This window comes from Triticum dicoccoides, chromosome 3B (genome assembly GCF_002162155.2).
Source record: "Triticum dicoccoides isolate Atlit2015 ecotype Zavitan chromosome 3B, WEW_v2.0, whole genome shotgun sequence".
Lineage (NCBI taxonomy): Eukaryota > Viridiplantae > Streptophyta > Magnoliopsida > Poales > Poaceae > Triticum > Triticum dicoccoides.
Genome location: NC_041385.1, coordinates 819,090,213 through 819,101,506, shown reverse-complemented (window position 1 = coordinate 819,101,506; position 11,294 = coordinate 819,090,213). Strand labels below are relative to the sequence as shown.

Here is an 11,294-nt window from a genome sequence, read left to right as displayed (position 1 = left end):
CGCTTGGTTTGATGATGTTTTTAGCTTTGCTAAATTTGTTGGTGGGTGTTAGTTTGTAAGAAATGAACCAGATGGTTTCTTCAATAGAAATCAAAGAGAAAGGCTCTCTTTTGCTTAAAAAATATAAGTTCATTGAATCTGCAATTTGGGTAAGTCAATTTTATGGGAGGAGGAACGGTCGGACGAGGAAGAAAGTAGAATCTTAATCTAGCAAGCCTAGAAAATTGACTTACCCAAAATAAACCTTCAGGCAACGTAAGTATAGCCCGTCCCTAAATAATTTACTAGGGACCATTTTGATGTGTTTTGTTATATTGGATGCTATGAGTCTGAAATCTGAACAATACTGTATAACCCTAGCGGATATTTGGTTACTCCCTTGTGAATGAAATAGCAGGTCCTGCAGCCCTCTAAAGGGTTTGGAGCCGAGGATGACAAGTCAACCCTTTCACATTCACATTTTCCATTCATTTCGAGCATCCGAATTCCTCAAGAAACACACAATCCAATTACAAGAGCCTCGGCAATAGATCAAGAGCAATGATATTCACATAGATCAATGAGTGCATCATCGTTACAACTTTGTACTAGGACCATATATATAACAATCCAATGAATGAATGAATGAACGAACGAACGGACAAACAAGCTCCTATATGCAAGACGAAACTAGGAGTATATGCTTGGGTCCAGGCGCTAGGTAGCTAACTCATCATGATCCTGAACTCGTCGAAGCTGAGCACGCCGTGGCCATCGAGGTCGAACCGGCAGATCATGGCGTGGCACTCGCTGGCGCCCCGCTCGGCCCCGAGCCTGCCGAGCATCCGGACCAGGCTGGCAGGCGTGATGCACCCCTGCCCCTTCATCTCGTACATCCCGAACGCCTCCTAGGTTCATCCTGACCAGGCTGGCAGGCTGTAAAGACTTTAGTAGTTGGTCTTGGTCCTGCCTGGGCTTCCTAGGTCCTCTGGTACATGATAATGAGGTGCGGGTGTGCATATATACTCTGGGCGCGACGCGGTTCATGGAAGCTTCACGGCATGAGCAGAGATGCCGTGATCGTCGTGGACATATGGGTTATTCTTGTGGTCTGGGCGGTCAACCACGGCATGCAGGTCAGTATTCTCCAGGAAATGGATTCGAAGCTTTCGCGTGGCGTCCGTGTATCGATTAATTCGAGAAACAAATAAAAACACGCGCGGCGTTGGTACGTCGGTGTGTGGAGTGTTACTCTAGCCGGCCAGGCGTTCTCGTGGGTGGGTTCCTAAGCAAATTCATTCCATGCCGGCATCGTGCCACTGCTGTTGGATGGATCAATTGTATTTTGTCAACTGTTTGATTGGGAGCGTTGAGGCTAGTCATAGTGGGCAGTAACTTAGACCAGTAACATATGCATGTTACTAGTCTATGTTACTATCATCATAGTGAATAGTACTACCTCCGTCTAGGTGAATAAATCATTCGCGTAGTTCTAGGTCATCGATTTGAGGAATTAAATATGTGTTATATGTCATGAAAAGCATATTATTAGATTTCTACACGGATGTAGTTTCTAAATATATATATTTTGTCACATATAATACATATTTAGATAGTTAAATCGTCGACCTAGAACTACCCGAATGACTTATTCACCGAGATGGAGGTAGTAACATAAGTGTAGTCATGCAAGCATTCATTTATTATGTTGTAGACTTGTTTTGCATTTGGGTGTGTTATGTTACGGTAACATAATATGTTACTACAAACACCTTTCTCCTCATTAATTCCATGCCACATAAGCATATATGTCTTGGGATGCGTTATGTTACTATCTAAGTTACTCCCACTATGGCTAGACTGATGCAACGCGTACACATTTCACGTGCCTCCGGTCAATAATTGTGCGTGATTTTCTAGATAGGCTTGGTTTTATTAGGGCATGTCCAAAGTGGATTCTTAAATCGCCCACAACCGTTCAGACAGCACGGTCCGAACGTGTTTAGCCATTAAACACGGTTCTGTATCGGTCTGCCGATCGGGCCAGATGCATTTTCTGCAAAGTTGAAACAAACGTGGAAGGCTTTGCGGGAGTCCGGACAGTAGCCATGTAAGACTCTGACACCCCCGGCCACCCAAACCCCATCTTTCTCTACATCCGTTTTCTATCTTGCCTCCGCCGTCGTTCCTTCCACCACTCCGGTTGCTCGGTCACACCCTTGCTGGAACTCGACGACCCCGTCTCCTCCAATGCTACACCCATGCTCCATGCCGCTTCTCCTCCGCTGCAATTACCGAAAAAGGCTTTCGCCCCGCTTTATATATAAAGCACCAAACCACAAGCATCCAGTACAACCACACGCCACGCCACCACAACACACGCACACACCCAAGACAGGATACATAGGCGCTGAGCGCAGCAACACCACTCCTAGCACTACCGCCCCGAAGAGATGAAACTACATATGACGAACCATGCGCTCCAAGGCGGCGCCTTCAGGAAGGATACGACGCTGGAGCGCCGCCACCGCCCGATCCAAGGATCAGAGTTTCCCCCGGAGCCGCATGACGGGCAATGAGAGCCTCGACGACGCCTTCAAGAAGGGAATGATCTTCGCCGCCGCCGGTCCGTCCGAAGATAGAGCAGGTTTTCACCTCGGCCCACAATCACCGCCACCGAACGCCACACCCCGGCAACCATGCCGTCCACACGACCATGATGACCGGGCAGCACCAAGGCACGGGCTTTGTCCAAGAGCACCGCGCAACCACCACCACTAGGGCCGCCGCCCCAGCATCCAAGACCTCGACACCACCTCACCTGTGACCCGCCGCTACCCCAACCGAAGAGACGAGTGGAAAGGGCCCGCCTTTCGCACCCCTGGACGACCCCCAGCGCCGAGACCCAATAGGCCGGCCAAAACTGGCCTCCATCGCCCGTCCTGCAGCCCCAAGCGCGAGACGAGCTCAGTCTTGATGCCGGGTGCGAGACGAGCTCCGTCCTGCTGCCGGGCGCGAGACGAGCTCCGTCCTGCTGCCGGGCGCGAGACGAGCTCCGTCCTGCAGCTCCGGGCGCGAGACGAGCTCCGTCCTGCAGCTCCGGGCACGAGACGAGCGAAGGGCCGCAGCTGGGAGAGGGCCGGCCCCAGGACCGAAGTAACGCCCGGGCGACGAGAAGATGGAGCTACGGTCGAAGCGGTCCGACCGCAAACGAACCGACGCCGGAGATAGCCGGTCGTCGCTGCGGGCAGATCCGCCAAACCACCGTGTAACCGCCGCGTCGCTGAACCATACAACACCACGGCTGCCCACGGCCGGAGCAGCAACCAAGACGGGCTACTACCCCACCCCGCGCCGCCCGCCGGAATCCAGCCATGAGACCAGGCCGGGTACGCGACCACCCGAAGCCTCTGCTCCGCCGCCACCATCCGCCCCCAGAGAACCAACCAGAGCTGGAGAAGATCGACGGAGGTCCTCCTGAGCCGCCCGCGGCCCACCGACGCCTAGATCTGACCCAGGGCGCGGCCACGGGCACGCAGCCGCCGCATTGCAGGCTGCAGCCGCCAGGACGCCGCCGAGCCGCGGCACGACGCCGACCGGAGCCACCACCACAGCGCCTCCAGGCCCCACGCGCGCCTGACGCCTCCGACGGGCGGGCCACCCCGCGTCGCCCAGATCCGAGCGGAGGAGGAAGAAGCCCCCGCCGCCAGCCACCGCAGGGGCTTTGCCCTGGCGGATCCGGACGGCGGCGGCGGGGGGAGGAGCGAGGGAAGGGAGGTTAGAGGCGGGGGATGGCGGCGCCCGCCCGAGCCGCCCGCGGGGGAGGCGACGCGGGGGTCGGGGGTCGGGGGAGGACAAGGAGCTTTACAACCTAAACAACAACCTCCATGCAAATGCACCTATTATTCTCAACAAGCTGATATATCACTGGATATCTTCTTGGGCCATTCTGTAGATAAATGAGGAAAATCAAAGGGTGTTGATGCTGGGGCAAGAATCATAGAGCATGTAGCAAATGAGGTCTATAGAGCTTCACAAGGGTGGAGACTAGGACTTCTCAGGGATCAGTGGCTGATGATGTACTGATGCTTTGGAATTTTTCTGGAAGCAGACTTTTGCTGCTTGGTGATGTCTTTCCCATGGATGCTGATGTCCGCTTCGAATTTATCTTCTGTATGTAATTGTGGTTTGACTCTAGGTTTTGTGCTGGTAGCTTCTAATGTTGTTGAGTTTAATACTTTGGTGGTTTGTGTAATATGTTTGTGTCCGCCCTTGTTTGTGGAGTTGGAGTCTAGGTTCTTCATCTGGTGAGCTGTTTTTTTCCGAGATGTTTTGCCTCTTGCTTTGATGTTGTTTTTAGCTTTGTTGTAGTTGCTAGTGGGAGTTAGTTTGTAAGATACGAACAAAATGATTTCTTTAATAGAAATCAGAGAGGAAGGTTCTCTTTTGCTTAAAAAAAAGTAAGTTCATTGAACTTGCAGTTTGGGTAAGTCGGTTTTGTGGAAGGAGGAACGGTTGGACGAAATAAAAGCTGGAGGAAGAAAAAAAAGAAGATGACGGTTGGATCTTAGTCTACCGGCATAGAAAATTGAAGAGAGCCCCTAAATAAATTTTTGGTAACTTACACATATTTGGTGCATAAATAATATAGCAGGGACTTTTTCGGTATATTGGGTGCTATGACTCTCAAATGTAAACCATATAACCCGAGTGTGTATTTGGTTACTCCCAGATTTTTAATTGAAAAAAAAACTATTCATATGCAGCCCTCTAAGTGCTTGTCTGATTACGCCCATACACGCGGTGTTCCCTGCTCAATCCACACGGGTCACAGGGAGCACCTCTGTCAGGGTGTACCTCGGCTCATCCGTTCGTGCAGGTTCGGTTAAGCCCCGCGTGGGCTGTTCCCCAACCGAAACCCCTCAATCCACACAAAAACACGGGGAAACATAATCGTCATGTCACCCGTGGAAACAAACTACGCGGGACCAGCAGGTGAACTCTCAGCGACGGTGAAGCCCAATGTGAACTCGGAGGCAACAACTACCTGCCAGGAGGGGTTTAACCGAACATGATTGGGTGAGCGAGGGATTGAGGGGATCTAGAGGTTTAATCCGGACATGGATTGGTTGAAGGAGTGGGGATCACCCAATCCCCGGGTGGATTGGATGCCCTAGCCCCTGACTACCGAACAAGGTCTAAAGGGTTTGGAGCCGAGGATGACAAGTCAGCCCCTTCACATTCACGTTTTTCATTCATTTCGGGCATCTGAATTCCTTGAAAAACCCACAATCCAATTCCTAGAGCACCGGCAATCGATCGATTCCAAAGGTATTCACATAGATCAATTACTGTGCGTCATCATTACAAATTTTGTAGTATTTCCATGTAACAATCAAATGAATGAATGAATGAACGAACGACTGAAAGGGCTATATGCAAGACGGAGTGGTATATGCTTCGGTCCGGGGTAAGGTCTAGCTATCCCTAGCTCATCATGATCTTGAACTCGTCGAAACTGAGCACGCCGTCGCCGTCGAGATCGAACCGGCAGATCATGGCGCGACACTCGCCGGCGCCCCGCTCGGCGCCGAGCCTGCCGAGCATCCGCCCAAGGCTGGCCGGCGTGATGCACCCCTGCCCCTCCATCTCGTACATCCCGAACGCCTCCCTTAGCGCCCGGATCCTCAGCTCGTCGTTCTCCTCGTCCGCGCCCGTCCAGGCCGCCTGCTGGGCCAGCTCGAGGAACTCGGACTCGCACAGCAGCCCGTCGCCGTCAGCGTCCACCGACGCCACCAGCGCCTCGGCCTCCTCCGCCGGCACATCCTCGCCCAGCGTCGCCCGCATGCACCCCCGCAGCTCCGCGGCCGAGATCCTGCCGTCCGCGTCCCGGTCCAGTGACAAGAACAGCGCCCTCAGCTCGCCCGTCTTTGTCGCAACCATTCTCGCCGGATGCTTTAGTAGTTGATCTTGATCCTGCCTGTGCTTCCTAGACCCTCTGCTTGCTATAAAGCTGTACGTTGCTGCTGCATGATCTTGGAGGTGCGCGTGTGCATATATACTCGGGGCGCGACGCGGTCCTTGGAAGCTTCACGGCAGCATGCAGGGCGGGAGGAGAGATGCCGTGGTCGTCGTGGACGTACGTACATGCCGTGTGGCGGATTGGACAGGAGGTTTTTCTTCTGGGTGGTCAACCACGGCGGGTCAGTAGTCTTCTACTGGAAATGGATGCGAAGCTTTCGTGGGGGCGTACGTGACTTTGGCGTGACGGCCGAGATGATTCTCGTGGAGGAGAAAATTAAAGCAGGGGAAGGCACGGGGAAAATCTGCTTCGGCGACGGAAAAGTTGGAAGTTGGCTGCGCGTGCGGTCCGACTTGGCAGGGTGGACGTGGGAGTCGCGCGTGTGTGCTTTGCCGGGAAGCTGAGGGGCTCTCCGCGTTGGCGTGCGTGGGTTCCTTGCTATTCATGCCATGTCGCCATCGTGCCACAGCCGTCGGATGGAGCAGTGGTATTCGTCAACGGTTTGCTTGGGAGTGTTGATGCAAAAGCAAGAAGGCTCACCCAGCACGTAGGCACAAGTTTCACCTGTTTCATAGTTGTTTTTTCTACCATCCACCGTCCGTCCTTGCTTTTTGAGATCCATGCCATGTTTTTTGTTTTTTATATTTACCTTGTTTCAGAGTATAATATGATGTTTTGTACTGCCGTGTGCATACAATGAAACAACAGTCAAATTTGCATGACCAAGGCGGCCAGCAATAGGGTTTCTCCCGCCTCTCGCCGACGTCACCGCCGGTCTACTCATTTCCTGTGGTCTTAGAACCATGGGGGCACTGTGAATCGCGACTCTTGCCAGCAGGAGAGCTTCGTTCCTATGTGTTTTTCAGTTTCGTTATGATTTGTGTCCTATTCAGAAAGGTGAGGCGGCGGCGGCTCTTTGAAGATAGAATAAGATTCTTCCGGCTAGCCCCCGTCTCGGCGATGTTTCTAGTATCCTTGGAGGGCGCGTGGAGGTCAGAAGCCCACCCCCACCCCCCAATAGCATCATATTTATGATCCCATGGAGGGCATCGAGTGATTCTTGTTCCAGGTTTGCCCGCACGATAATGACGAAGACAAAGACCAATACCTCGGTAGAGCTGCATATTAGCTGAGACTGGACATTGACAGAGTAACTAGGAGTGTGTGGCCAAGGGAGGGTAAGGTAAGGGATCTGGCAAAATAGTTGTTATAGTGCGTTGTATTTCTCCCACAGAGCCGATAAAATCAACAAGAGATGGCACGAATCATCCTCGAGTTCTTATCAACCCCAAGGGCCATCTGCCGTGCGGGTGACTCAGGAGGGCACAGAAACACTAGCTACAGATTCCCGCCGCTCCTCCCTTCCTCCCCTCTATCGATGTAGGAGGAAGCCACTTGGCTAAGCCCGTAAGGCCAACGACGGTGGTGGGGGAACACCTCCCTCTCGTGGCAGTCAGGTGGCACGAGGCTCCCAGGCTCAGGGGGTGTGTCCGTGATCTGATCCGCAGCGGCTACATGGAGATGATGGTTGGGTACGGTGGTGCGGATGTGGAGCCATGGTGGGACGGGTGGTAATGCCCAGGGACCTCCTTGTGTGGGCAGTCTCCTGTCAGATCCAACCGGATTTGGCATTGGTGGCCCTGTGTGCGTCGGGCTCTCTGCTGGATGTGGACTACGGCAACGAGGTCCTGGCCTTGTGATCATACGGTGGCCGACTGGCAGTGCTACGGTCCTGGCATAGCTTGGAGGGGGTGATCCAGATCCGACCTGCCAGATGGTGGTGACTGCAAACTGTACTGCAGTGACTTCCTACGACTCCATGATGGTAGTGGTCATCTAAAGTTCTTCGGGGAGGTTATCCCCCCTGATCCGGTGGTTGGCTTCGGCAGTGAGATGCAAATTATGGACAGGGGCGGACGCACATTGATGGTTGTGGGGGCAGCTGCCCCCACTCGATTTTCCGTCGTACGTTCACGTCGATCCTGCCGAGCAACGTGTGCCCCCACTTGGCCCATTGCTTTGCCCCCACTCAGTCCAATTTTCTTTTTATTTTCAAAGGCCCATATATTATAAATCTGTTGAAAGGCTGTAAGAAGCCCACCACCAAGAAACAACCTACACTACGTCGGCCACGAACGCCGAAATCACTAGTTAAGGAGTACTCCTTGCGGAGATTACTCCAACTTCCCCGGGTTGCGACATGTGGCGCGCGGCATGTGCGCCACTTGTCACAACCTGAGAGTTTTCCCTTTTTTCGTAGATTCGTTTATTCAAAACGTTTTATCTCTTAAACCGTGCGTCCAAATCTCGAACCGCTTTCTCCGTTGGATTCTCGCGTCGAGATCTTCAAAACTAGATCCCATGTTGATAGATTTTGACGAACTTTTTTTTCACGAAAAAACCGGACGGAAAAACCCGACGAAAAACCGAACCGGGAACACGGTTTTTTTCCCTTTCCGAAAAGGCACGCCCGTGCCTCTGACGAAATCACAACCGTGCCTCTCGTGGAAGCAAAACCGTGCCTCTCGTGAAATAAAAAAAAACAGAAAACACGTTTTTTCCCTTTCCGAAAGAGGCACGCCCGTGCCTCTCGCGGAAGCAAAACCGTGCCTCTCGCGAAAGAAAAAAAAAATTAGAAAACGCATTTTTTCCTTTCCGAAAGAGGCACGACCGTGCCTCTCGCGGAAGCAAAACCGTGCCTCTCCCGAAAGAAAAAAAACAGAACACACGTCTTTTTTCCGTTTCCAAGAGGCACGGCCATGCCTCTCATGAAAGCACAACCGTGCCTCTCGCGAAAACAAAACCGTGACTCTCGCAAAAAAATGCGTTTTTTTGCGCAAAAAAATTATTTTTTTCAAAATTATTTTTTGTCGAAAAGCTAGGGAAGACCGGTAAAAAACCAAAACGTCAAAAAACCCCAGAAAAAAACCGTTTAAAAAGCCGAAAACATGTGCGGAAAAATAAAAAAACAAAATCCGAAGGGAGTGCCCAGAGCGCGACACGTGGCAAATGGCTGAGAGCGCGCCAAGTGGCGCTGATCCTTGCGAGGCTCTCGAAGGAGCGCTTGTTAATTAGTTACTCTCCACGAACGCTACGATTAATTCGATGGATCATACCTCTAGTCCACGCACGCATATAAAAAAGGAACGCATGATACGGCACCCGTGGAGCCGCCAGAAACTGCCTATCGCGCGATCGCGGCATCACGCAGTCTCTGGCTCGGCTCGCGGCCGGCAATCAGCGACTTGCCGTCGCCCATCTCTCACGCTTGTGCCGTTGTGCGCAGCCGCCGCAACACAGCCTCATCACCCATTGTGTAATTTCAGCATTCTAATTCACATCAAGTAAGCCATATAGTAGATCATTAGGGAGAAAGGCGTTTTGGAGGCCAAGCTCCATGGAGGCCTTTATTTTTGAAACATTCAAATTCAAACTTTTATGGTTCAAAAAATTCTGAAAAAAATATGCGTTTATGTATGGATGTAACTCACATGTGCGTAAAAATTCATGATGAAATACCTTGAGCTGCGACCTGTACAAAAAAAGACAAATCCATGGCATGGGAGGATGAATAGTATCATGTGTTAAACTGCTCCAGATTTCTCATTTTTGCACAGCCCTCATTTCAATGTATTTTGAACTGAAAATTTACACACATGTTTATTATGCCTTCATGTATATCTGTAATTTTTTTCAGATTTTTTTGAAATGTAAAAATACGAATTTCAATAAAATTTCAAATTTGAATTTGGAGGCCTCACTGGAGCCCGAGCTCCAAAAGGGATTTCCGATCATTAGGGTTCTTTCTTTTCAAAAGAATTTGTTTGTCTGCAGTTCCTTTGTAGAAACTTAGTATTATTAATTTATGTGTATAATTTACCGATTTAGATGCTGGATCAGTTTAAATGATTTTGTTATAAGATGTAATGAACTCCCTCTGTAAACAAATATAAGACCGTTTAAATCAAAAATTTAGTACCAACTTTAATCTAGACTGACAAACTACAATTTTCATTCGGGTCGTCTATTCTTTTCCTAGTTAGACAATGTGTCAATGTTCTCTTTTGTGACTGGGAACAAGATGTAAGTCATTTTGCTTCAAATTGTTTGTTTTTAGTTCTTTTGGCAATAAATTTGGTTATCTCATGTATAATGAAGTGATTGTACCTAGGTTTTATTTTATAAGGACCGACTGTCTTGCTAATTCATCAATATGGCCATACATTATTGCCCCCTCTCAATTTTTTTCCTGGGTCCGTCCCTGATTATGGAACACAGCTTGGCACAGAGGAATGGTTGTGCAGTGGTGGCGGTCGCATTGCATGTACTTGCCGACATCGTAGAATAGTGGTGGCGACAATACGTGAGTGACTTTGATGGTGATGCTACTTGAGCACCCGGTCTCGAGCTCTTTCAGACGCTTGATCTAGGAGTTGTTCGTGCTAATTTTTAAGATGATATCGTTGACTGATATTTTTCTTCCTAAAATCTAAAAAGCGGCCGGCCACCAACTAACAGAAACGGGCGGCCGGGCTCACATGTGTGATTTTTTTTGTCAGCTAGCGGATATTATTGTTAGCATTAGATGCGTACAGACTAGTCTGGCAACAGATTCACGCACATTTATTTTAGCGTCTTCAATTTTTAAATAGTCATATCTTTTAAACCACATGTCGGAATTCAGATCCGTTTTCACCGTTGGATTCATCGCGGCGAGATCTTCGAAACTAGATCCCGCATGGATATGTTTCGATGAAATTTTTTTGATGCCAATTTTGGTGCTATATGGTACAATTAAAATACTGCATTGTGCAACTTTAGTACTACATCGTGCAATTTTTTTCCAAAACTAATGTTTGGAGCTGCGCCTTCGTATGAGGTTACAACCTAGCAACCACGACAACTTTTGATGTGCGACTAGTCTATTGCCTCGACGAAAGTCGATGTGCAACCTCCTCTTGTAATGTAGTCTAGTCGCACACACATTGATATTTAGTTCGCTTGTAATGTAGTCTAGTTGCACATACATTGATATTTAGTTGGCTTGTAATGTAGTCTAGTTGCACACACATTGATGTTTAGTTGGCAGGAAGACTAATTGCACACGCATATGCTTAGTTGGCTTGTAATTTAGTCTAGTTGCACACACACTGATGTTTAGTTGGCAGGACACTAGTTGCACACACATATGCTCAGTTGGCGTGGCAATTTAGTCTAGTTGCACACACATTGATGTTTAGTTGACAGAACTTTTTTGGCACACACACATATGCTCAGTTGGCGCGGCAATCTA

The 11,294-nt window shown here is 49.9% G+C and overlaps 1 protein-coding gene across 1 annotated transcript; it reads right to left on the bottom strand.

The window, feature by feature from the left end:
• Positions 1-5,309: 5,309 nt before the first annotated feature.
• LOC119282463 (probable calcium-binding protein CML31) lies at positions 5,310-5,987 on the bottom strand. Its single transcript, XM_037562689.1, has one exon. The coding sequence runs from the start codon at positions 5,920-5,922 to the stop codon at positions 5,467-5,469; it is 456 nt and encodes a 151-aa protein (XP_037418586.1). The 5' UTR covers positions 5,923-5,987; the 3' UTR covers positions 5,310-5,466.
• Between the last annotated feature and the right edge of the window lie 5,307 nt (positions 5,988-11,294).